At 47.4% G+C, this 21,324-nt stretch overlaps 1 protein-coding gene across 12 annotated transcripts in view; it reads right to left on the bottom strand.

The window, feature by feature from the left end:
* Positions 1-21,324, bottom strand: part of CACNA1B (calcium voltage-gated channel subunit alpha1 B) — a 191,756-nt gene that overhangs the window by 20,977 nt on the left and 149,455 nt on the right. For 6 of the 12 annotated variants that reach the window (XM_043566709.1, XM_043566698.1, XM_043566704.1 and 3 more), the window contains 6 exons: positions 16,843-16,848; positions 13,040-13,156; positions 12,578-12,643; positions 10,883-10,974; positions 8,300-8,444; positions 2,658-2,785 (listed from right to left, as the gene is read on the bottom strand). In XM_043566709.1, the coding sequence (XP_043422644.1) occupies positions 2,658-2,785; positions 8,300-8,444; positions 10,883-10,974; positions 12,578-12,643; positions 13,040-13,156; positions 16,843-16,848 (554 nt within the window). The remainder of the gene's footprint in view (positions 1-2,657; positions 2,786-8,299; positions 8,445-10,882; positions 10,975-12,577; positions 12,644-13,039; positions 13,157-16,842; positions 16,849-21,324) is intronic. The other 6 variants (XM_043566701.1, XM_043566706.1, XM_043566702.1 and 3 more) reach the window with 1 other exon arrangement.

Below are 21,324 nucleotides of genomic sequence, written 5' to 3'. Positions count from 1 at the left end.
CACACACCATGTGCACGCGAGCACACATGTATGTCTGCTGCATACATGCATACACACGTGCTACATGTGTGCACAGACCTGTACACATACACACAAACACACCCATGCACACATGTATACACTTGTGCACACACTCACATAGCCACACAGGTGCAAACACACACATACACACCATATAAAAGCTTGGGAAATTTCACAAAGTTGTGTTATTTCTAAGTCTCTCCAGAGTGGCCACCTGGGATACAAAGATGACCACATCCTTGCATCTGCCACGGAGGCTAGTGAAAGGTTCAAACCACCCTCTGTCCTACCAAGGATGTGGGTTCAGACTCCATCCACTCAGCTGCCTCTGCTGGGCCTTCCCCTGTCCCCTGCCATCTGGAGGCAAGTTGTTTTCAGCCCAGGCCACAGGTGGGAGCAACAAGTCTGAGTGTTAGTTGTGACTCACATCTGTGCTACTTGTGGACCGCGGTCTTGTGTGCTACTTCCCAGATGCCACCCCTGGGGTGAGCTTGTATCTGCTGTCTACTCTTCCATAAGCACTTTCTTTACTAAGTTCCCAATCTCCCTTCCAGAGGCCCTACTTCCAAGAACTCTGGATTTGGAAAACAGTCCGAGCCGCCCAGTGCACCACTGCAAAGCCACGGTCTGGCCCAAGTCCATTTCCTGTATGTCCTAATTCTGCTCCACCTGTGGCTGGAGGAGGGGAAGTCCTAGGTCTATAGTTCATAAATATTTGGGGGAAGTCCTCCCGTCTCACAGGCCCGCACTGACCTGCCTTTGTCCCTTCGTCCAAGTCACATCCCATACAGCATCTCTGTTTCTCTGCCACACCATCTCTACAAACAGCGTGCCCAGAAACAGTAGCATGCCTTTAGACCACAGTCCAGATGAACTTCCTAGAATGAGCCTCAAGCCTGCCTTACTTGGAGTCTCTTCAGCCCTCTGACTTGACTGGGCTCTCCTGACTAGAGAACCCATGCCTACCCTCTGAGCCTATGGATGCCAGAATGATAGTGAGTACTGCAGGGCCATTGTGCTGGTGCATCAGCAAAATGACAGGACTCTCCAACCACAAAAATGGTCACCTACACCATGAAACATAAATAAGAGCCACACTTGTTCTGCACTGTGTGAAAATTGTAAGTTTTTCACTATGGTGAAAAATACCCAGAGACACTATAGGCCTGGAAGTGCCCTAAGGTTGTTGGTGTAGCCAGTGGCTCCAGGGTTTGCCCAGCTTGGGAAGGGTCTCACGCAGCACCTTTCTGGATCCTCACATGAAAGGGTAGGGGCTCCAGGAAGGTTGGATGAGAGGGGGGTTGGGGACCCCAGCCAAGCTCCCAGGCCTTCAGGAGCTTAAGGGGTCAGAGAGCTCTGGAGCACTCCTCATGCTGAGCTTCAGTTCAGAGAAAAACAGGTAGAACCTCAGGCACTCTGTGAGCAGGAAGTCCTCGCCATGAGGACACTGACCATCTTCTCCAGGCCTCTTCCACACAAGGGGTGACCAAACACAGCTGTGTGAGAGGGACATGGGCAGGCTGGGGGGCCTTAGAGAGAGGAGGAAGGAAGAGGCTACACCCCACCTTCAAAGTCTTCTTGCTCCCTTAGAGCAGGGAAGGGATGGACACCCGCCCAGTTACTGATGCATTATTCATTCACATTCATGTCTGCTGAGTGCTCACCACGAGCAAGGAAGGCACTGAGCAGGCCTGCGCCCTTACCCAGCAGCCAGGTCTCTTGGCCCCTCCATGTCCTGTGTTTGGCCTTGCAGAGAGCATGCCCTGAATAACTACTCAAGTATCCACTTGGGAGAGTGAAAAGAATGAATAAGCAAGTGAATGAGCAAGTGATGAAGGAACAGACAAATGGGCAGATGGTGAGTCCATGCTGCTTTGCTAGCCCCAAGGATGAAAAGTATGTCCTGGGTGTGCAGGACCCTCCCATGAATCATGGAACAATCTTCTAACCCAAGCCAGTCCCCTCATGACACACTTGCTCTGTCTAGAAACGAATCACCCCTCACTTATGCAATACAGTAAACCTTTCCCAACGTGACCAAAGGGTCTTACACATACTAGACCCCTCCTGGTAGAGCTCCTTTAATTTCAGTAAAAGTTCACCAAGCACCCACTATTTTTAGCCTGGGCTGGGGACACAGAGATGCATGTTGGCTCCTGCTCCCAAAGGAGATGGCAGAGAGGGAGAAGCCTGAGCCAATCGGGGAGAATGTTATTTCTGCCATGAAGTCCCCCAAGCTTCATGAGGATGGTGAGGCCCCAACAGACAGCCCTCCTGCTGTGTCCACACCCTCTCCCTTGAGCCCTCTACGACCCTCATGTAACAGACCTGTGTGGAAACAGTACACTCCCATTCAGCAAGAGCCCTGAGACTCACAGACCCCCTGGAACCTCCTAAGGGCTAGGCTGAGGGTCTCAGACAGCATTTCTCAGCCCAGGGAGTGGTGTAAAAGCACTGTTGCAGTGAGAAGGACAGTGCCACCTACAGGAGACCTGGCACCCCCCCCCCCCACCATGTGGGCCCAACCAAAACCTGAGGGGGACGCTCACATGACACAGATCTGAAGCCACCCAGCCCTGTCCCAAGATCCGTGGCATGGACCGCCCTGAGGACCACAGAGCATGGGGGCCACTCACCACGCGGCCGGGTCGTACTCAGCCCAGACCCGGATGAACTCGTCCAGATGGTGAGGCCCTAAGATGGAAGAGTCCCGTGTAAGGTACTCAAAATTGTCCATGATCACGGCCACAAAGAGGTTCAACATCTGTAGGACAGGAAGGAGAAAAGGGGTGACATAAAGAGACTTCAGCCTGCCCTCTATCCTAGCCCTTACCCTCTGGCCAAATTCTGTATGTGAAGTCATCACAGCAGCAGAAGCCACTCTAACCCAGCCAGCCCCTAGGCCTCTGCCACACCACCACTGCCACCACCACCCACAGGCGGTGGCCCGCTCCCCCAAGGTCCTAGATCCCACAGGCTCCCCCTAACCTCTCCTGCTCTCTGCTTCTGCTTCCCAACCCTAATTCACATCCACAAACTCCCATCCCCATCTTCTTCTCCTCTTAGCTAGCCTTCAAGGACAGCAGTGACTTCGGAGTCAGTACTTTGGACTCTAGAGGCTGAAAGCTCAGCTTTTTTTTTTTTTTAAATTGAGTTGAAATTCACATAACATACAATTAATCATTTTGAAGTATACAATTCAGTGTCATTTAATGTATTTACAATATTATGTAACAACCACCTCTCTAGTTTTAAAATTTCTCTATCACCCAAGAAAAATACCTTGTACCTTAAGTAATCACTCCCTTATTCCTTCCTCCTCCCCTTCCCCAGCAATCACCAATCTCTGTTCTCTATCTAGAGGCTTGTCTATTTGGGATATTTCATATAAAAGGAATCATACAACATAGGATCTTTTGTGCCTGGCTTCTTTCACTTAGCATGACTTTGTGAAGTTCATTCATATTTTAACATGTGTCAGAACTTCACTGCTTTTTAAGGCTGAATAATATTCCATAGTAGGTATACACTACAATTTGTTTACCCATTCATCTACTGACGGACATCTGGATTCTTTCCACCTTTTGGCCAAACTGTTTTCCACAGAAGATGCTGAATTCTATATTCCTATCACAATGTACAACGTTACTATTTCTCCAAGTCCTTGCCAATGTTTGTTATTTTCCATTAAAAAATTATTATTATAGCCATTCTGATGAGTGTGAAGGGAGTGTGTGGTTTTGATATGAGTTTCCGTAATGACCAAAGATGTTGAATATCTTCATGTGCTTCTTGGCCATTTTATATATCTTCTTTGCAAAAATGTCTATTCTGATTCTTTGTCCATTTTTTGTATGGTTGCCTTTTTTAGTTGAGTACTAAGAGTTCTTTATGTGTTTTCAATATTATCCCCTTATAAAATATGTGATTTGTAAACATTTTCTCCCATTCTTTAGAGTGTATTTTCACATTTTGTATAATCCCTCTTGATGCACAAAAGTTTTTAATTCTGCACAGTCCAATTTATTTTTCCTTTTGTTACTTGTGATTTTGGGGTCAAATCTAGGAATCCTTTGCCAAATCAGAGATCATGAGGATCTGCCCTCTATGCTTTCTTTTAAGAGTTTATAGTTTTAGTTCTCATATTTAAGTCTTTCCTCAATCCTGAGTTCAGTTATATGTATGTGGTGAGATAGAGGTTCATCTTTACTTTTTTGCATGTGGATATCCAGTTGTCTCCTCATCATTTTTTTTTAAGACAGAGAGAGTGAAAGAAGTAGAAGTAGACAAAGAGATCTTAAGCAGACTCCACACCCAGTGTGGAGCTCAACACAGGGCTTGATCTCACAACCCTGAGAACATAACCTGAGATGAAATTAAGAGCGGAGGCTTAACTGACTTAGCCATTCAGACACCTCCTTCACCATTTCTTAAAAAAACTATTCTTTCCATACTGAACAGTCTTGGCATCCTTGTCAAAAATCAATTGTCCATACATATTTGGACTTACTTCACAAATCTCAATCCCACCTCACTGGGCTATACCAATACCACAGTGTCCCCCTCCGACCACCAACTTTACTGAGATATATATAACTGACATAATTATAAGATATTTAAAGTGTACTTTGTGTCAATCTGATATATATAGCATTCTTACCATCTAGTTAATTAACATATAGATCACATTTTTTTTTTTGGTAGAACATTTAAGTTCTACCCTCTTAGAAAATTTCAATTATACAATACAGTGTTATCCACTCTAGTCACCATGTTTGATATTATGTCCTCAGGTTTTATTCATATTATAGATGAAAGTTTGTACTCTTTTACCAACCTCTCCCTATTTCCCCAACCCCCTAGTCCCTGGCAACAACTTTTCTACTGTTTCTATGGATTTGACTTAACAAAAAAAAAAAAATTCCACATACAAGTGACACCATGCAGTATTTGTCTTTTTCTGCCTGGCTTATTCCAACTAGCATAATGCCCTCAAGATCCATCCATGTTGTCACAAATGATAAGATTTCCTTCTTTTCAATGGCTGAATAATACTCCAGTGTATGTGTGTGTGTGTGCGTGTGTGTGTGTGGTGTATCATATCTTCTTTATCCATTCATCTGTTGATGAACACTTAGGTTGTTTCCGTATCTTGCCTGCTGTTAGTAATGCTTCAATGAACACGGACGTGCATATTTCTCTTCAACATCCCGTCTTCATTTCCTTTGGATATATACCCAGAAATGGGATTGCTGGGCCATATTTTAATTCGATTTTCAATTTTTTGAGGAACCTCTATACTGTTTTCCATAGTGGCTACACCAGTTTACATTCCTACCAATACTAGACAGGGGTTCTTTTTTCTCCACATCTTTCCCAACGCTTGCTATCTCTTGTCTTTTTCATGATAGGCCATTCTAAAGGTGTGACGTGATAGGTCACTGTGGTTTTGATTTGCATTTTCCTGATGATGAGTGATGTCAAGCACCTTTTCATGTACCTGTAGGCCATCTGTATGTCTTCTTTGGAAAAGTGTGTATTCAGCCACATTGTTTTGATTTATGATAGCTTTATAGTAGTAAGTTATGAAATAGGGAAATATGAGTCCTCTCACTTGGTCTTTAATTTTCAAGATCTTTTTTGTTAATTGGAGTTGCCTGCCATTCCAAAGGAGTTTGAGGATAAGCTTTTCCATTTCTGCAGAAAGGCCATTAAAGCTCTGACAAGGATCACACTGAATGTGGAGCTCACTTTGTGGGGATACCGCCACCTTACTAATATTAAGTCTTCTGATCCATGGGCATGCATGTCCTTTCATTGAATTAGGTCATCTTTAACTTCTTTTAGTAATATTTTGCAGTTCACAATGTACAAGTGTTTCATTTCCATGGGTATTTATTGATTCCCAGATATTTTGTCCCTTTGGATGCTACTGGAAATGGAATTATTTCTTTAGTTTCCTTTTCAGGTTGTTGTGTTTTTTTTTTTTTAATGTTTACTTATTTTTGACAGAGAGAGAGAGCATGCGCACACAAACACGGGAGGGGCAGAGAGAGAGAGAGAGAGAAGATCTGAAGTGGGCTCCGTGCTGACAGCAGGGAACCCAGCACGGGGCTCAAACCCACAAACTGCGAGATCATGACCTGAGCCGAAGTCAGATGCTCACCAACTGGGTGCCCCATTTTCAGGTTGTTTATTGCTGTTGCATAGAAACATAACTGATTTTTGTGTGTTGATTTTGTACCCTGACACTTTAACTCAATTATTAGTTTTAGTACTGTGTGTGTGTGTGTGTGTGTGTGTGGTGCGTGCACACGCACACGTGCACGTGTGTGTATTCTTTGGGATGTCCTATATACACAATAACATCATCTTTAACTAGAGATAGCTCTACCTTTTCCTTTCCAATCTGAATGCCTTTTATTTCTTTTTCTGGCCCAACTGCTCTAGCTAGGCCTTCCAGCACAATGTTGAATTGAATAGAAGCGATAAAATTGGGCATCCTTGTCTTGTTCCTGGTATTTGGGGAAAAGTTTTCAGTCTTTCACCACTGAATACATCTTAGCTATACGTTTTTCATAAATGTTCTTCATCATGTTATAAGTGTTTCTATCATGAAAGGATATTGAATTTTGTCACATGCTTTTTTTTTGCATCTATTGAGATAATCAGGTGGGTTTTTTCCTCATCACATAGGTTGATTTTCATTTGTTGAAAATTCATCCTTGCATTCCTGGAATAAATCCATTTGATCATGGTATAGAATCCTTTTAACGTGTTGTTGGAATTAGTTTATTCAAGATTCTTACTGTCTATTTATCAGGGATATTGGTCTGTAGTTTTCTTTTGTTGGGGCATCTTTCCCAGTGTTGGTATCAGGGTAATGCCAACATCACAGGATGTGTTAGGAAGTGTTTCCTCTTCTATTTTTTCAAAGAGTTTGAATAGGATTTAGGTTAAGTCTTTCTTAATATCATTTTAAAAAATTGTGATAAAATATGCATAACAAAAAGCTTATCAATTTAAACACCCACAAGTGTGCAGTTCAATGGCATCAAGCACATTCACACTGTTGTGCAACCATTCCCACCGTCCAGCCCCAGAACTCTTATATCTTCCCCAACCGAAACTCTATCCTGATTAAACCCTAACTCCCATCCCCTCCTCTAGCCCCTGGCACCCACTATCCTGTCCTCGTCTCTAAAACTTCACTGTTCGGGGGACCTCAAAGGTGAAACCATACAGTGTTTTTCTTTTCTCACTGGTTTATTTCACTTAGCATAATGACTTCACAGTTCATTCATATTGTAGTTTATGTCAGAACTGCCTCTCTTTAGAAGGTTAAATGATATTCCCTGTACGTTCACGTCACATGTTGTTTACCAATCATTTGCTGCTGGACACTTTGATTGCTTTTACCTTCTTGCTGTTGTGAATAATGCTGCTATGAACGTATGCGTACAAATATTTATTCAAGTTCCTGCCTTCAATTCTGGCATACACCAGGAAGCAGAACTGCTGGATCATACTGTGTTTCTATTTTCACTTTACTGAAGAACCACCCTACTGTTCTCCACAGCAGCTGCACCACCTCACATCCCCGCTGGCAGCACACAGGGCTTGTTTCTCCACCACCCCAGCAAACCACAGGCAACACTTTCTCTCTTTTCTTCTCTCACGCCTGTGTTTAATTATCAGTCATGTTGGCTCTACCTTTAAAATGCACCTCAACTCCCTTCATCCCCACACTTCTCTAGGCACTATTACCTCCAATAATCTCCCTGACCACTCTTCAGCCTCTCCTGACCAGAAGCCAGAGCCAGAGCAAGATTTTAAAACATCACGTAGATCGTGTCATGCCCCAGCTCAAAGTTTCCCAGCGGTGTCTGATGACTTGGAATAAAATCCACACTCCTAGGACCTAGTCCACTGACCTCTCCAACCACCAGTTTCCTGAGGCTCATCAGCCCCAGGCACAACGGCTGGAGTGATGCTTCTTTGTATCCCAGCACCATGGCAGAGGCTAAAGACTAAGGGACAACTGTCCCATGGAAAATTTAAACCCTTTTTAAGAAGGAAAGGCAAGGCCCACAGGAGCTCATCACAGGGTGGGTCCTTTTAGGGTTAATGAGGTCATCAATTCGGGGGATACAGGACCATCAACATGGAATCAGCCTGTAATGCGACATGAATCAGTATCGGGGATCAGTCACAGATGTAGGGGGACCCAGGATGGACTGAGACAGGTGGACACATGGGCACAGTGACCAGGACTTACCAGAAAGGAGCAAAGGAAGATGAAGGAGACGAAGTAAAAGTAGGCAAAGTCGCTCCCACACTCATTGGCATTGGCGTGCTCATCACAGGCCTGGTTGCTGAGACAAGACAGCATGATCTCGTGCCAGGCCTCCCCAGTGGCACTCCTGAGAAGAATGGCAGAGCTATGAGGCCCATAAAGGAAGGCCTGGACCAGCCTGGGAAGGGATCTCAGAAGAGCTGGTTCAAGTGCACACCCTCTCTGGGTTCCTTCCCGCAGAGAACCTGCTCACATGTAAGGTATGGGTAAAAAACACCTGATTTTTTTTTTAATGTTTATTTATTTTTGAGGCAGAGACAGAGCATGAGCAGGGGAGGGGCAGAGAGAGAGGGAGACATAGAATCCAAACAGGCTCCAGGCTCTGAGCTGTCAACACAGAGTTTGAACCTACGAGCCGCGAGATCATGACCTGAGCCAAAGTGGGACTCTTAAATGACTGAGCCACCCAGGCGCCCCAAGAGATGCATGCTTCTTAAAAAGAATCCTCTGGCATTAGGACTGATCATGAACTCAGAAAGAACTATTTACTGAAAATAAGGCACTGCACCAAAATTCAGCACCATGGTGAGCGTCCCTTCATGGACCTCTGCCACCTCAAAGCCAACAGAGCCCACCAGCCTTCCTGGTCTCTCCCCCACCCCTCCACCCAGCCTTCCTTGATTCAAAAAATGGTGACTCCATCCCTCCAGTTTCTTAAGACAAAAATGCCGCAGCCATCCTTGCCTCCTCTCTTGCTCACCACACTCTATTCATCACCTCATCTACTATGAAAAAACAGCCAGAATCTTACCACTTCTCACCACCCTGGGCTAAGCAACAATCACCTCCCCTGATCTGCTGCAACAGCTTCCTAACTGATCCTCCCCACACAACAGCCCAGTGGGCCCACTAAACACAGGTGAGATCAGGTCACTTCTCTCAACCAACCTCTGTCTCGCTGCAAAAGCCAAAATTCACACTCAACTTCCCACAGCTCGGTGTCACCTGCTGCCTGTTCTTTCCCAGTGGTCCCTGTTCAGTCCACTCCAGTCACATCAGCCTCTGCTATTTCCTGAACACACCAAGAACAACCCCCAACCTCAGTGGCCACCCTGGAGAACCCTTCTTCCTGGACTTTTGTCCCTGGATATGCAGCCAGCACAAGGGCAGGATGTGCACGAGACTTACAGGCAGACCAGAGGCCTGAGTCTCCCTAATCTGGTGTGCTTCTATGGCCAGTTGTGGGCACAAGTAGAGCCCACTCCTCATTGACAATGGCTAGGGGCAGGGGCCTTTTCCTGCAGAGCAGTTGCCCTGTGCCAGGCCTGGCTGACACTGGTGTACACGTGTGACATAGAGATCAGGGAGGAAAAGAGATCTCAGAGAACAAAAACTTAAAACTAAGGCTGGTTTCACAGGCCTGCCTCAACTCTTGCAGCAAAGGCCGGACATTAATAAATGAAGCGATAAAATTAACATAATAGCTAAAATCCAGAGAAATGATTCTATTTGGGGAAAGCGTAGGCCTAAGGACACTTGTCCGTCTGATATAAAAAATAAGAGTCAGACCACTCCCTCCAGGCAGCTCAGCAAAGCAGACCTGGCTCTGATCTCCCTCCAGACAAGAACTTCCCCATGCCCCAGAGTGCACTGCACGGGGTTAGTGGTGTTGGGCATCCCCAGCACAGGCCTCACAGCAGCCTGATGCATTTACATACATAAACACCAGTGTGGACACCTTATGAAGGGGCACCAGGCAGGGAATGATGTCAGCACCCCTCCTCCTCTAGCCACTACAAAGAGCTCCTTCCTTCGCTCCCAGGGTCACGGTGGTGGGCTTGGTTAAATGGAAGAGACTCTGGAGGCAAGGAGACACATTCAGTCCTCTCCCCTCAGCCCTCAAACCAGCATGGTCAACAGCCTCCAATCCACAGAGGGTGTGCTGTGCCTAAGAACAGCAGCTGGCACCAAGCGCTCCCAAGCACACCTTTGCAGGGTGGGGGGGGAGCTCTGGCCAAAAACAAGCTCTGTGCCCTCAAGAGTCCACCCTGGCACTTGACTTGGGGCCTAGAGAACTGCAGTCCTGTGAGCCATGGGGGCAGGTGGAGGTGCACTCAGACCAGCAGTTCTGGCCAGCTGAGTTCCTTGGGTCACTGAGTAGCACATACTGTATCAAGAGGGGTTCCCACTGCTCTGCTTCCCCCTGATCCCACAGATCACCATAATCAACAAGGCCAACAGACGGAAAGCTTATGGCCAGCACACCAAAAAAAGGCCTTGCTGGGCACCTTCTGTCCTCCCAGACTCTCAGCTGCAGCCTTGCTAGAGGCATTTTGGTCGCTGTCAGGGATCAGAGACGAGGTGGTGGAGGTCAGACTAACATGGGGCTCAGGCTGACTGAAGCCCAGGAACCCTTAGGAAAGGACAACGAAAAGAGGGGAGAAGCTGGAAAGGTCCATTGAGGGGAGGCCAGCACAAGCTGGGTAGCCCCGTGGGTCAGCACACACCCTGTGCATCCTGGGTGGAGAGGCCTCTGAGCGTGGGCTGACTTCCCAAACAACACACCTGAACAACAGCATCAAGGCTTGTAAAAATGTTCGAAAGTTGTTGTGCCGGTTGATGCTGGTGTCATCATCCAGGGCAATATTTCCAAATACCTGAAACAAAAAAGAAGGCCACAGGCTGATACTGTTGGGTCATCAGGAGCTGTGGCCAGGCAGAAGAAGACCCATAAGGCACAGGACACTGCCCTTAGCTACCACCACTACTGCAGGGGCTGCAGGAAACAGGGCTTCCAGCTCTGATGGTGTCTGTGCATTTCCAGGGCAGAGGAAACCTCTCCAAGGCCAAATATGTCAATGTCCCACAGCTCAGCAAGTCCACAGATGCAAGTGTGCATGCCTAGTAAAAGTGGGACCTGGAGCTGAGTTGACATGGGCTGTAAGCATTTGAAAGTTGACTCTCTCATCAATGATTCTGAAGCAGTAATTATATTGGTAATAGCTATGAGATTACTTGAAAGTTTCTTTTTAAATTTCTATGCAAATATCACAATGGGCTTTTTATGCATTTTAATTGATATCGTTTCAGGGTTAGAAATGCAAACAGGTCAGTAATTGTAATTGCCTTAAAATCTGGAATCTGGCTGAAAAATTTATGAACTATCACACATTCACCAAAAACAAAGCTCAATGACATTTATGGTTTGTACATCCACAGAACAAAGCAGGAAAAGATATAGATTTGTTTTAAATAGCATCAGATGTCAGCACATTTTATTTTATTTTATTTTTTTAATTATTTTTTCAACGTTTATTTATTTTTTGGGGACAGAGAGAGACAGAACATGAACGGGGGAGGGGCAGAGAGAGAGGGAGACACAGAATCGGAAACAGGCTCCAGGCTCTGAGCCATCAGCCCAGAGCCTGACGCGGGGCTCGAACTCACGGACCGCGAGATCGTGACCTGGCTGAAGTCGGATGCTTAACCGACTGCGCCACCCAGGCGCCCCAGATCTCAGCACATTTTAAAATGGGAGAACTTTTTAATCCTTGAAACAGAGTTTAAAAATCAGTTTTCAGCTAGCCTTTAAGACAGTGGCTTCTCCCACTACACATGAACATTTGGGCCCGTCTCCCACCCTACTGTTGGAAAGAGGCCAGATGTCAAAAGGCTTAAAACTGGAACACTGCTTTGTGTCTTTTAAATGTTTTTCCAAATAGCTGACAAAGGGTTCTTTGGCAAAATAAAAGCAATCTAAACAATCCACGCTGAATTGGACAGTATAGCGATCTGATATGATCCTGCTGACTTTTTTCTTCTGTAATATGCAATTTCCTCTAAAGGATCAGGGCAACTCTCTGGACTATCCAAATGGCCAGCTGCTGCTCTGCAGGCCACTCAGCACCAGGAAGATGTGCCAATGCTCCACTACCATGGGGGTCCAGCACCCAATCAAACCTGCCCATCAATGGCTCAGTGGGGTTCCACTCAGGAGCACAGCAGTGCATCTTCCCACAGCTACTACCCCCACTCTGGGCAACAGATCCAACCTCTTGGTGCCCAACCTCTGTGTCCTTTATTGATAGAACAGCCCTTCTGAGAATTAAGTTCATGAAGTGCTTAGACTAATACCTGGCTCGCAGAAATCATCACTAAGTGTCAATTTGTCATTGTTATCATTTGATGACTGTGATGAGTGCCCTTCTGCTCCAGGGCACAGGAACCCCTCATGCACCCCATCCTGGCAGGCACACCCACCTGCATGCCAATGATGGCATAGATGAAGAAAAGCATGGCGATGAGCAGACACACGTAAGGCAGGGCCTGTGGAGACACGCAGGAAACGGAGCAGCTCCAGGGAGGGCCCAACGGCCACCTTGCTTGGGCCTCGTCTGCGGAGTGGATGGTGGCCGGGTCTCTGGAGCCACTCAGACCTCAGCTACCACAGATCCACCCCCACTGACCATGAAGCCCCTCTACCAGGCGACCACCTCAGTTTCTTCATCTATAATCGGTCATAAAGCTTATCTCAGAGTCAGTGAGCATTATCAAGATACTCTCTGGATAACTTAAAATGTATTTATAAACTACCATAGGAAAATAGGTGCCGACAAGGAGCCTCCAAGAGGGGGGCTGCTCTGGTGGCAAGAGAGGGGGTGGCCACACCACTGTGCATGACAAAGGGAAGGGTCAGGGCACTTGGCCGTGCCTGGGCTTCACCTTGAAGGACTGGACGAAGGTCCACAGCAGGATGCGGATGGTGTAGCCTTGGCGGAGCAGCTTGATGAGCCGGGCAGCACGGAAGAGGCGTAGGAAGCTGAGGTTGATGAAGTTGTTCTGCAGGGAAGAGAGGCTGTTCTCTAACCTGCGGAAACCAGCTTCCTGCAAGCGCAGGCACGTTGGTCCCCACCCACCTCTCCCTGACTTGCTGTGGTCTGAAGAAAAGTGGATACAGAGAGAGGCTGAACAAAAAGTCACTGCTCTACAGTATAAGCAGCAATTGGCCACCGGAAAACCTTCCAGAAGTAAAGCTTGTCATTGCAAATCACTTCTCATGCAGCAAATCAAAGAAACCCCACCACTCTAGGCTCCCCTGGACCCGACAAGGAGGGACAGAGAGAAAAGTTCTCGGAAGTAGCTCCTTGCTGCCAGATGGAACCAGGAGACCAACTGTGGCTGGGCCTCTAACACCGACCACCTCTTGCAGGACACAGCCGAGCCGTCTGAGCGCTGGGCGGAACTGCTTCTCCGCTGAGAGCCTCTGAAGGGCCCCACCCCAGGCTTGGTGGCAGGGCCCTTCCCTCCTCCACACAGTCAGTGAAGCCCCGGGACCTGGCAGAGGGGCAAGCACTCCCCCTGGAGCTGCTCTGGGCGCCTACAGACAAGTCACCACAGGAGGCGTGTCGGTGACTCTGCTCACACCACGGAAGCCACTTACAAAATCCACAAATGGTCTCAGCTCCAGAGATCCCAGGGTAACTAGCACTGCTCCCTCATCCAAGGGGTTCAAAATCAAGCGCAAAAAGAAACAGTTATCTCTGGACTCCACAGATTACCTGGGAGTGAGGCTTCCGCCCTGGCCCAGGGGCACCTCGAATTACTGGCACCTCCCTTTCAGGGAGCACGGCTCTGGGTGGTATCCACGAGATGGGGGTGCTTGTAGACCCAGGCCGCTTCCCACCCTCTGTCTGCTTAGAAAACAGGTGCCCACCCACAGCCTGAGAGCAGCTTCCTGCCACTTGAGTGTTCTAACATATGCAAGCAGCTCAGGCTTAGACACATCGTATCACCAGATTCAGTGGTCAAATGAAGAGAAAAGAGAACACAGCATGTTGAATGAGAGCAGCAGCAGAGGAGCACGTGCAGGAGGCACTGGGAGCCTGGGGAGAGCTGGGTGCCCTCCCTCCAGGACTGCCCATCTGGTCTTGGCTGGGATGAGGCATTCAGTGGAGGGACCAGTCTCTCTCTTACTTCTGTGAACGGCGGCCCCAACCCAGCCCTTGTCTGCTCCTTTGGTTTCCACCAGGGCGGCTGGAGACTCTGGACTGCCTCTGCTGGAGGGCTGGATATGGGAGTCATGGGGTGGGAGGTCTGGCAGTCGCAGGAGGTGCCAACTGTGGTCCAGATCAGCAAGAAGGCAGAAGGGGATAGCAGGGTGTGACCCTGGAGTGTACACAAGTTTTTTGCCTACAGCTCCCTCACCTGCTGTGCTGGGGAGAGAGAATTTCAGTGGTACAGGATGGCTGAGAAGCACCCACACTCACTCCATGGGCCCCAGGACTCTCAAATGAGCCAGCACCTCAGGAGGACGGGCACAAGGATGGGAGGAGGACTCTGTCTACAGTGCCAGGAAATCCTTTGTACGAGACAATAAATCAGAGGAAGGGGAGGGGGCTTCCAAGTGCCTGGCCTCTCCTAAGGTCCTACTTTGAAACCGTCTGCTCAGTTGGGTCTGGAGAGGCCAAGACTTATAACACAGTCAGCATCTTCCCGGCCCAAAGCACTCTACTCAGGCCACGGGCATAGACCAGAAGATTTCCTGAAGATACTGGGAAAAATATAGGCTTCTGGGTGAGAAAGAAGGGTTGGAAGACAAACAAGGCAGGGAAAGGCATTATTCACCCAAATTACTTAATGCACAAATGCAACATTCAACAAGTCACTGACTATATTTTGTTGAGACTCAAGTTCCCACCCCACCCCCTCCCAGACTCCTTTTCTCAGGGCTCCAGTGGGCACCCAGGAGAGGGGTGGGGATGGCAACAGACAGACAGCCCTGAGAGCCATGAGGACGGATGGTGACAGCAGCCACAGACACTCCAAGCGCAGCGTGGCAGGCTGAGCACACTGTGGCTGCACCCGGGGTGGGAGCTGCCAGGAACCACCATGCGGACTGCATGCAGGAGGGCGGGGCAGCAAGCACACGGCAGCCTCCCCGTGGCTGTGCATAGTCACCTCTGGCCCCAGCCAACCCTTTGGAGGTGGACACAGCCTGCCTTATCCTACCAGAGTCCATGGTTTCTGTCACACCAGGGACAACCTACTACTTTACCTACTGTTTCCTTACTCTGCCTCTACATCACAAAGGGTCTAGAGCACCCCAAAGATGCATCACCACATCCCTTCACGTGGTAGCTGATCATCTTGAGGGTGTACTGTTCCTAGCTCCTTGGAGTCCCTGCTTCCTCACTCACAAGACAGAGACATTAGGACGTCGTGCCCAGACAGTGAGGAATCACTGAGGAAAGGGATTTAAAAGTGCGCCAGGCATGGTGAAACATGCCCCCCACAAAGGGGTATTAACTGGCCCCAGGCCCAGACTGGCATCCCCTGCACCCACCGTCAAGCCTCGAGTCAGGGTCGCAGCAGGGTGACCTGTGCAGGTGAGCTGGGGGCCACACTCCACGCTGGCGCTGAGGCCCAGCTAGTGTGGGACGAACTGCTCCCCTCCTTGCTTCTCACGTGACAATGATGAAGAAAAGAAAGGAAAGCCCTGCGTATCCAGCATGTCAGGTGAGGCGCGCACTCCGAACGAAGAGGGGGAGCACAAAGGGGGTGCTCTTCCTGCACAGACAGGGCAGGGCCGTCTTCGACCCAGGAGTGGGTCCAAGCCCATGCAGAACACACTGCTTGGGACTTCTGTGGCAGCTGATGGCATTTTCTCAAAACTCAAGCTTTTCTGCTCCAATTGTGAAATACTTTATCACCAACACTGACTTTCTGTAATAGGAATTTCAAATGTTTGCTATTTTATGTGAATTTCCAGTCACAGCCTCTGTTCCTGGTAACCGCTCTCCTCTCAAACATCCCTAAAGGCCTGGGAGAAAGCCCCAGTTCACGCCGCCTGCACTCCACACAAGCTCTCTGACCAAGGGCACACACTGACAAGGATCAGTGATGCCTGCATGCACAAGCCCTGTGTTCCACTGTCTCCTGGGGCAGACCCCCCCCCTTCCTACTCGGTCAGGCCTTATACAACCCCTGCTGAATCATGTAGACAGAATCTCAAATCCCCGCCAGCCCTGAGCCCCGGGGAGGATTCCCTATAAAAGAAAGGGCAGGTCTGGGAAGAACGCTCTAGGAGACATCATCAGAGGCCACTGGGGAGAACCGACCTTGTCTGTTCGCATGATGGGGACAGATAGAAGGGAGATGTTGCAAGAGAAACCATGGACTCTACAGGATCAGGTCCAAACTCATGTCCTACTAAACCCCTCCAATTTTGAGCGAATCCCAACAGGAAAAACTGACTGGCCACTTACCCGCCTCACTCAAGAAGACCCTACCTCCTCTCTAGACCCAAAGCCAGTTCCTGAAATCAAATGGCTCCCGGGAGGGTCTTCAGAAGGCCCTGTTGGACCCCCAGAACTGAGGAGAAGAGGCCAGAGGGAATGGGTACCGCCAGACTCTGACCACACACCTCAGGAAGGCAGTGGCTAGGGGTCACAGGAAATGGAAGAAAGAGCAGGAGCACAGCAAGCAAAGCAAGGATTTTAAGAACCGTTTAAAGTCACGAAACCAACCGTTTCCTATATGTGATGTTTTCATGGATGGATATTTGCGTATTATTTACAAATTGGGATGTTTGAGCAGCAGGTGCGCAACATACAGACGGAGACATGGTTTTCGCATTGTATGTTGGTTGGATGGCGTGAGTCAGCAGGTAGGTTAAGGTAAATCAAGAACAAAAACAGAAAACAAAAGAGAAAATGAGTCATCAACACAAGCAAAAACTTAAACTTTGAATACTTAACTGGAAAATTTTAGGATTTTAGTAAACTTTGCATATTCTGCTTAAAATGCATCAAATCAAAACATATTTTTGAAATCTGTAAGTTATGCAGACAGGGTGGCATTCATTTGCATTCCTGTTTGTAATGCAAATCCAAAGATGACTCACAGACACTTATTTTTTTTATTTCCAGGCAAAGAAATCAATGTCAGTTTTATGCTTGCTTGGGGACGCTCTCTACATAACCCTGGTTAAGACTATTGCTCTGTTTTGATTGTTAACTTGGTGGTGGGAACTGACACTCATATTTTTGCCTAAGGAAAAAAAAGTACATTCACAAAGTAACATATGAAGTGACTACAGATGAAAAAATAAATAAAGACACCACTAATCCACACGACGGCTTCCTTTCATCTTTTCTCCTCTAGGCAGGACAGGGTGATGGACTGAGCTCTGAGAGTGCTAGCGGTCAGGGCACAGTGGAGCTTCCAAGCCAAGTGGCTGCTCAGCCCTACCCCCAGCCCTGCTGGGCATCAGAGGCTGCTGGGAGCGGCCATGGTGGGCTTACTTGAAGTAAGAGACTGGGCTACTCCGGCCACCTGCACTGCAGAAGGCCTCTGCCTTGTGTGTGGGCCTCTTCTGAGGGGGAGGCTCCCCTAGAAGGCATCGTGCTCTCTGCACGACTGGCACGCCCCACCCTTGATGCCCTCTCATCAGTCTGCCCTCTCTGGCAAGGACGCATACACATGAAGAAACCCCCAGAGCTGTGTCCTGGGAGCTCAATGTTTGGATCCCTTTATCCGGGAAACAAAGATACGTGTGTCCAAGGAGGAGGCCTGCAGGGATCAGCAGCCAGCTTGCTCCTCCCAGACACCACAATAGTACAAACTATTTCTGGATGAGAAACACTTGGGCAATGTCTCAACACCAACAGTTGGTGGCACATAAGAACCTCTGTTTTTGTGTTAAATGAGAACCCTTGGACTTTTGCCCAGATTATTTGGATTATTAATTTTTGAAAACCGTGAAGCATGCCACATAAACAAAAGAATATGTATAAATGTGTGTAGACGCATTTTGAAGAAAAATAATAAAAAATAAAAAAACCATATATCCTCCACCCAGCTTAAAAAAACAAGAATGTCACCATTACCTTTGAAGTCCATCCTGTCTCCCTTTCTCCTGCCTGGACATAGTAGCTGCCCTTAATTCTTGTTAATAAGTGCTTCTCTTTACTGTCTTACCACAAACTCTTAAAAGGCATTTTACTTGACTGTTCTTAACCTTTGTAAAACGGGACGATACTGTGCGCAGCCTTTTCGGACTTGGACAAACTTTTAAGCCATGGTGAGCCAACCCTGTTTGTGAGAAGCACCTCTCTGGACATGGAGGTCACCCTCATACTCACAGTGTGTGTGGGCTTCCCTATGTTATTGTATCGTGACAATTGGCGCATTCTGCTGCTACTGAAAACAACACTGCCACAAACGTGTGTGACAGTGGCCCCAGGTCACCAGCCCAGATGCGCTCTGGCGTATGTCCCTAAGAGAGAAGGTGCTGAGCTGCATGCATATGTTCAACTTTCTAGGGACTGCCACACCTTTCCAAAGAGGTTGCCCAACAGACACCCCCGCAGTACTGTGCAGGTTCTGGATGTCCCACTTCCTTGCTAACCGTTGGCATGGTCAGAATTCCTGTTTGACAAACCAGAGGGTGTGAAATGATATCTCAATATCATTTCACTTTACATTTCTTTGATCACAAGTAAGCTTGAGCACCTTTTCCTGTGTTTATTGGCCATTTCTGTTTCTTTTTTCTTAAAGATTTTTTATGTTTATTTATTTTTGAGAGAGAGAGAGAGGAGAGACAGAGCTTGAGCAGGAGAGGGGCAGAGAGAGAGAGGGAGACACAGAACCCGAAGCAGGCTCCAGGCTCTGAGCTGCCGGCACAGAGCCCAACGCAGGGCTTGAACTCTCAGACCACGAGATCGTGACACGAGCTAAAGTTGGACGCTTAACTGACTGAGCCACCCAGGTACCCCTGGCCATTTCTGTTTCTTATTAAAATACCTTCAGCTCATTTTTTAATTTGGTCACTTTTGTTTTTCTTACTGATCACAGAAAAGCCTTGCAGAGTCTGGACACTAACCTTTGCTAGTGTTAGTTTGGAAAACTTCTCTGTCCTCCAGCTATGCCTTTGTCACTACGTGTTGGCACATCGCAGACCTCAATAGCTCATTCTTTTCTCTCCTTTACTGACCTCATTCAGTCTCATGGATCTGATACCATCTTATATGCTCATGATTCCCAATCTTATGCCACTGGCATGAATCTCTCCTCCAAACTCCAGGCCCATCTGTCCAACTACCTTTTGGACGATTCCTTTGAGAAGGCCACCAGGCAACTCAAATCTAACATGCACAAATTGCATCCTGACTGTCCACAACAAACCTGTTCCACCCACATTCTTTTCCATTCTCATTAATGACAACCCATTTTCCAAGTGCTTAGACTTTGATGTCATTCTTGCCTCAACTGTCACACCCACATTTGGTCCATCTACAGCTCTCCCGGAAAATACGTCCAGAATGACAGTCTCTCGCCTTAGCCCAAACACCCAGTCCCTCTGCTGGGCTCTCTGCAGTGATGCTCATGGCACTCATCCCCACAGGGCTGATACTCAGTTGTCAGCATCTACATCTATTTTTCCTGAGAATTCTCCCCCTCCTGCCACCAGCCTTCAACCAGTGGCAGACAGCACTTGGTGAAAAATACCCCAGTCACTTGCACTGGCTGGGGTAACTAAGGCTTAGAGCTCCCCATTAGGACCCACAATGCCAACTGACTTCATAGCACCTTGTATTGGATGCCTCCCTTCCCTGGCCCACTCCATCACTCCCCTGGAACTCCCGGGGATCACCTGTCTTGGGGTCCACCTGGGATAGCCCAAACGAAGACAGCCCTAAGTTGTCTAGCTGCTTCTGCTTGTGCCCTGCACTGTGTCCTCAACAGAGCAGCCAGAGGTCTGGTCTAAAAAGCCAAATCATGTCACTCCTCTTCACAAAACCCTCCAAATCCTCCTACTCACTCACAACATAAACCAAAATTTACTCCAGCTGCAAGGTCTTCCCTGCCCCCCATCTCCTCTGTCCACACTGCTGCTGTGGCAGTGTGCCCATGTCCTCCCTTGTGAGTACAGGCATAGGGTGGGTGCAGGGCTTGGTGTTGCTCCCCGACGTCCCCTGCTCAGCTTCCTCACAAACCCAGACATCTTTGCTTGGAAGTCATCATCTCAGTGACATCTTGTCTGGACACATAGCCATCAAAGCCTGGAACCACCCCCACCCCTGCCATGTCTCATACCCCTTCTCTGCTGTGCCTTCTCCCAGGTCCTATCGTGGTCTAAAACCCATGTCTTTCTCAATGGAACGAAACTCCAGAAGAGCAGAGATTTTCATCTTTTGTCCCTGCACTTAGAATACTTCTTAGCACATGACAGGCAGTGCATAAATATTTATAACGGATAAATGAAGGAATGTGATGCAAACAACCCCTCCCTGTTAATGGACTGTCCTTTCTTCTTTTGATAAACAGAAACTTTTTATTTTATAGACAAATTTTTTCAGTTATGGCTGGTGCTTCGTATATTTTGCTTATGCAAACAGTCCCTATCCCAAGGTCTTAAAGATAATCTCCTGTATTTTCTTCTAAGAGTTTTAAAGTTTTCCCTGTTATATTTAAGTATTTTCATCCATTTGATATAGATTTTTTTTTTTGTAAATGGTGTGAAGATTCAATTTCTGGTTTTCCTGATATGGATAGTCATTATACCCACATCAATTATTGAACTGTCTCCCCATTAAGTAACAGGGTCATACATCAAGTTTTCATACACGAGTAATTTTGATTCTAAACTCTTGATTCTGTCCATTGGCTTATTTACTATCCCTGTGTCAGCTCCATATTCTTAATGTTCTCGCTTTATAATAAGTCTTATCATTGATGGGAACTGTACCCCCACCCCACAGCTGCAGCAGCACCTTCTGCTTCTTACATATCTTGAGTATTTGGGTGCCTTTGCTCTCTCTGATGAGTTTTATAAGCAAGTTGTCAATTTCCAAAACAAACAAACAAAAAAAATCAGTGGTATTTGTATTGAAATTACATTGAACCTACATATCAATCTGGACAAAATTATCTCTGAGATTGACACTAATTATTTACTGTGCAAAAGAACACCATCTACTTAAGTCTTCTTTACTATCTTTCACTGA

Source organism: Prionailurus bengalensis, chromosome D4 (genome assembly GCF_016509475.1).
Source record: "Prionailurus bengalensis isolate Pbe53 chromosome D4, Fcat_Pben_1.1_paternal_pri, whole genome shotgun sequence".
Lineage (NCBI taxonomy): Eukaryota > Metazoa > Chordata > Mammalia > Carnivora > Felidae > Prionailurus > Prionailurus bengalensis.
The sequence above is the reverse complement of the archived record's forward strand: the minus strand, read 5'-3'. Positions and strand labels throughout refer to the sequence as shown.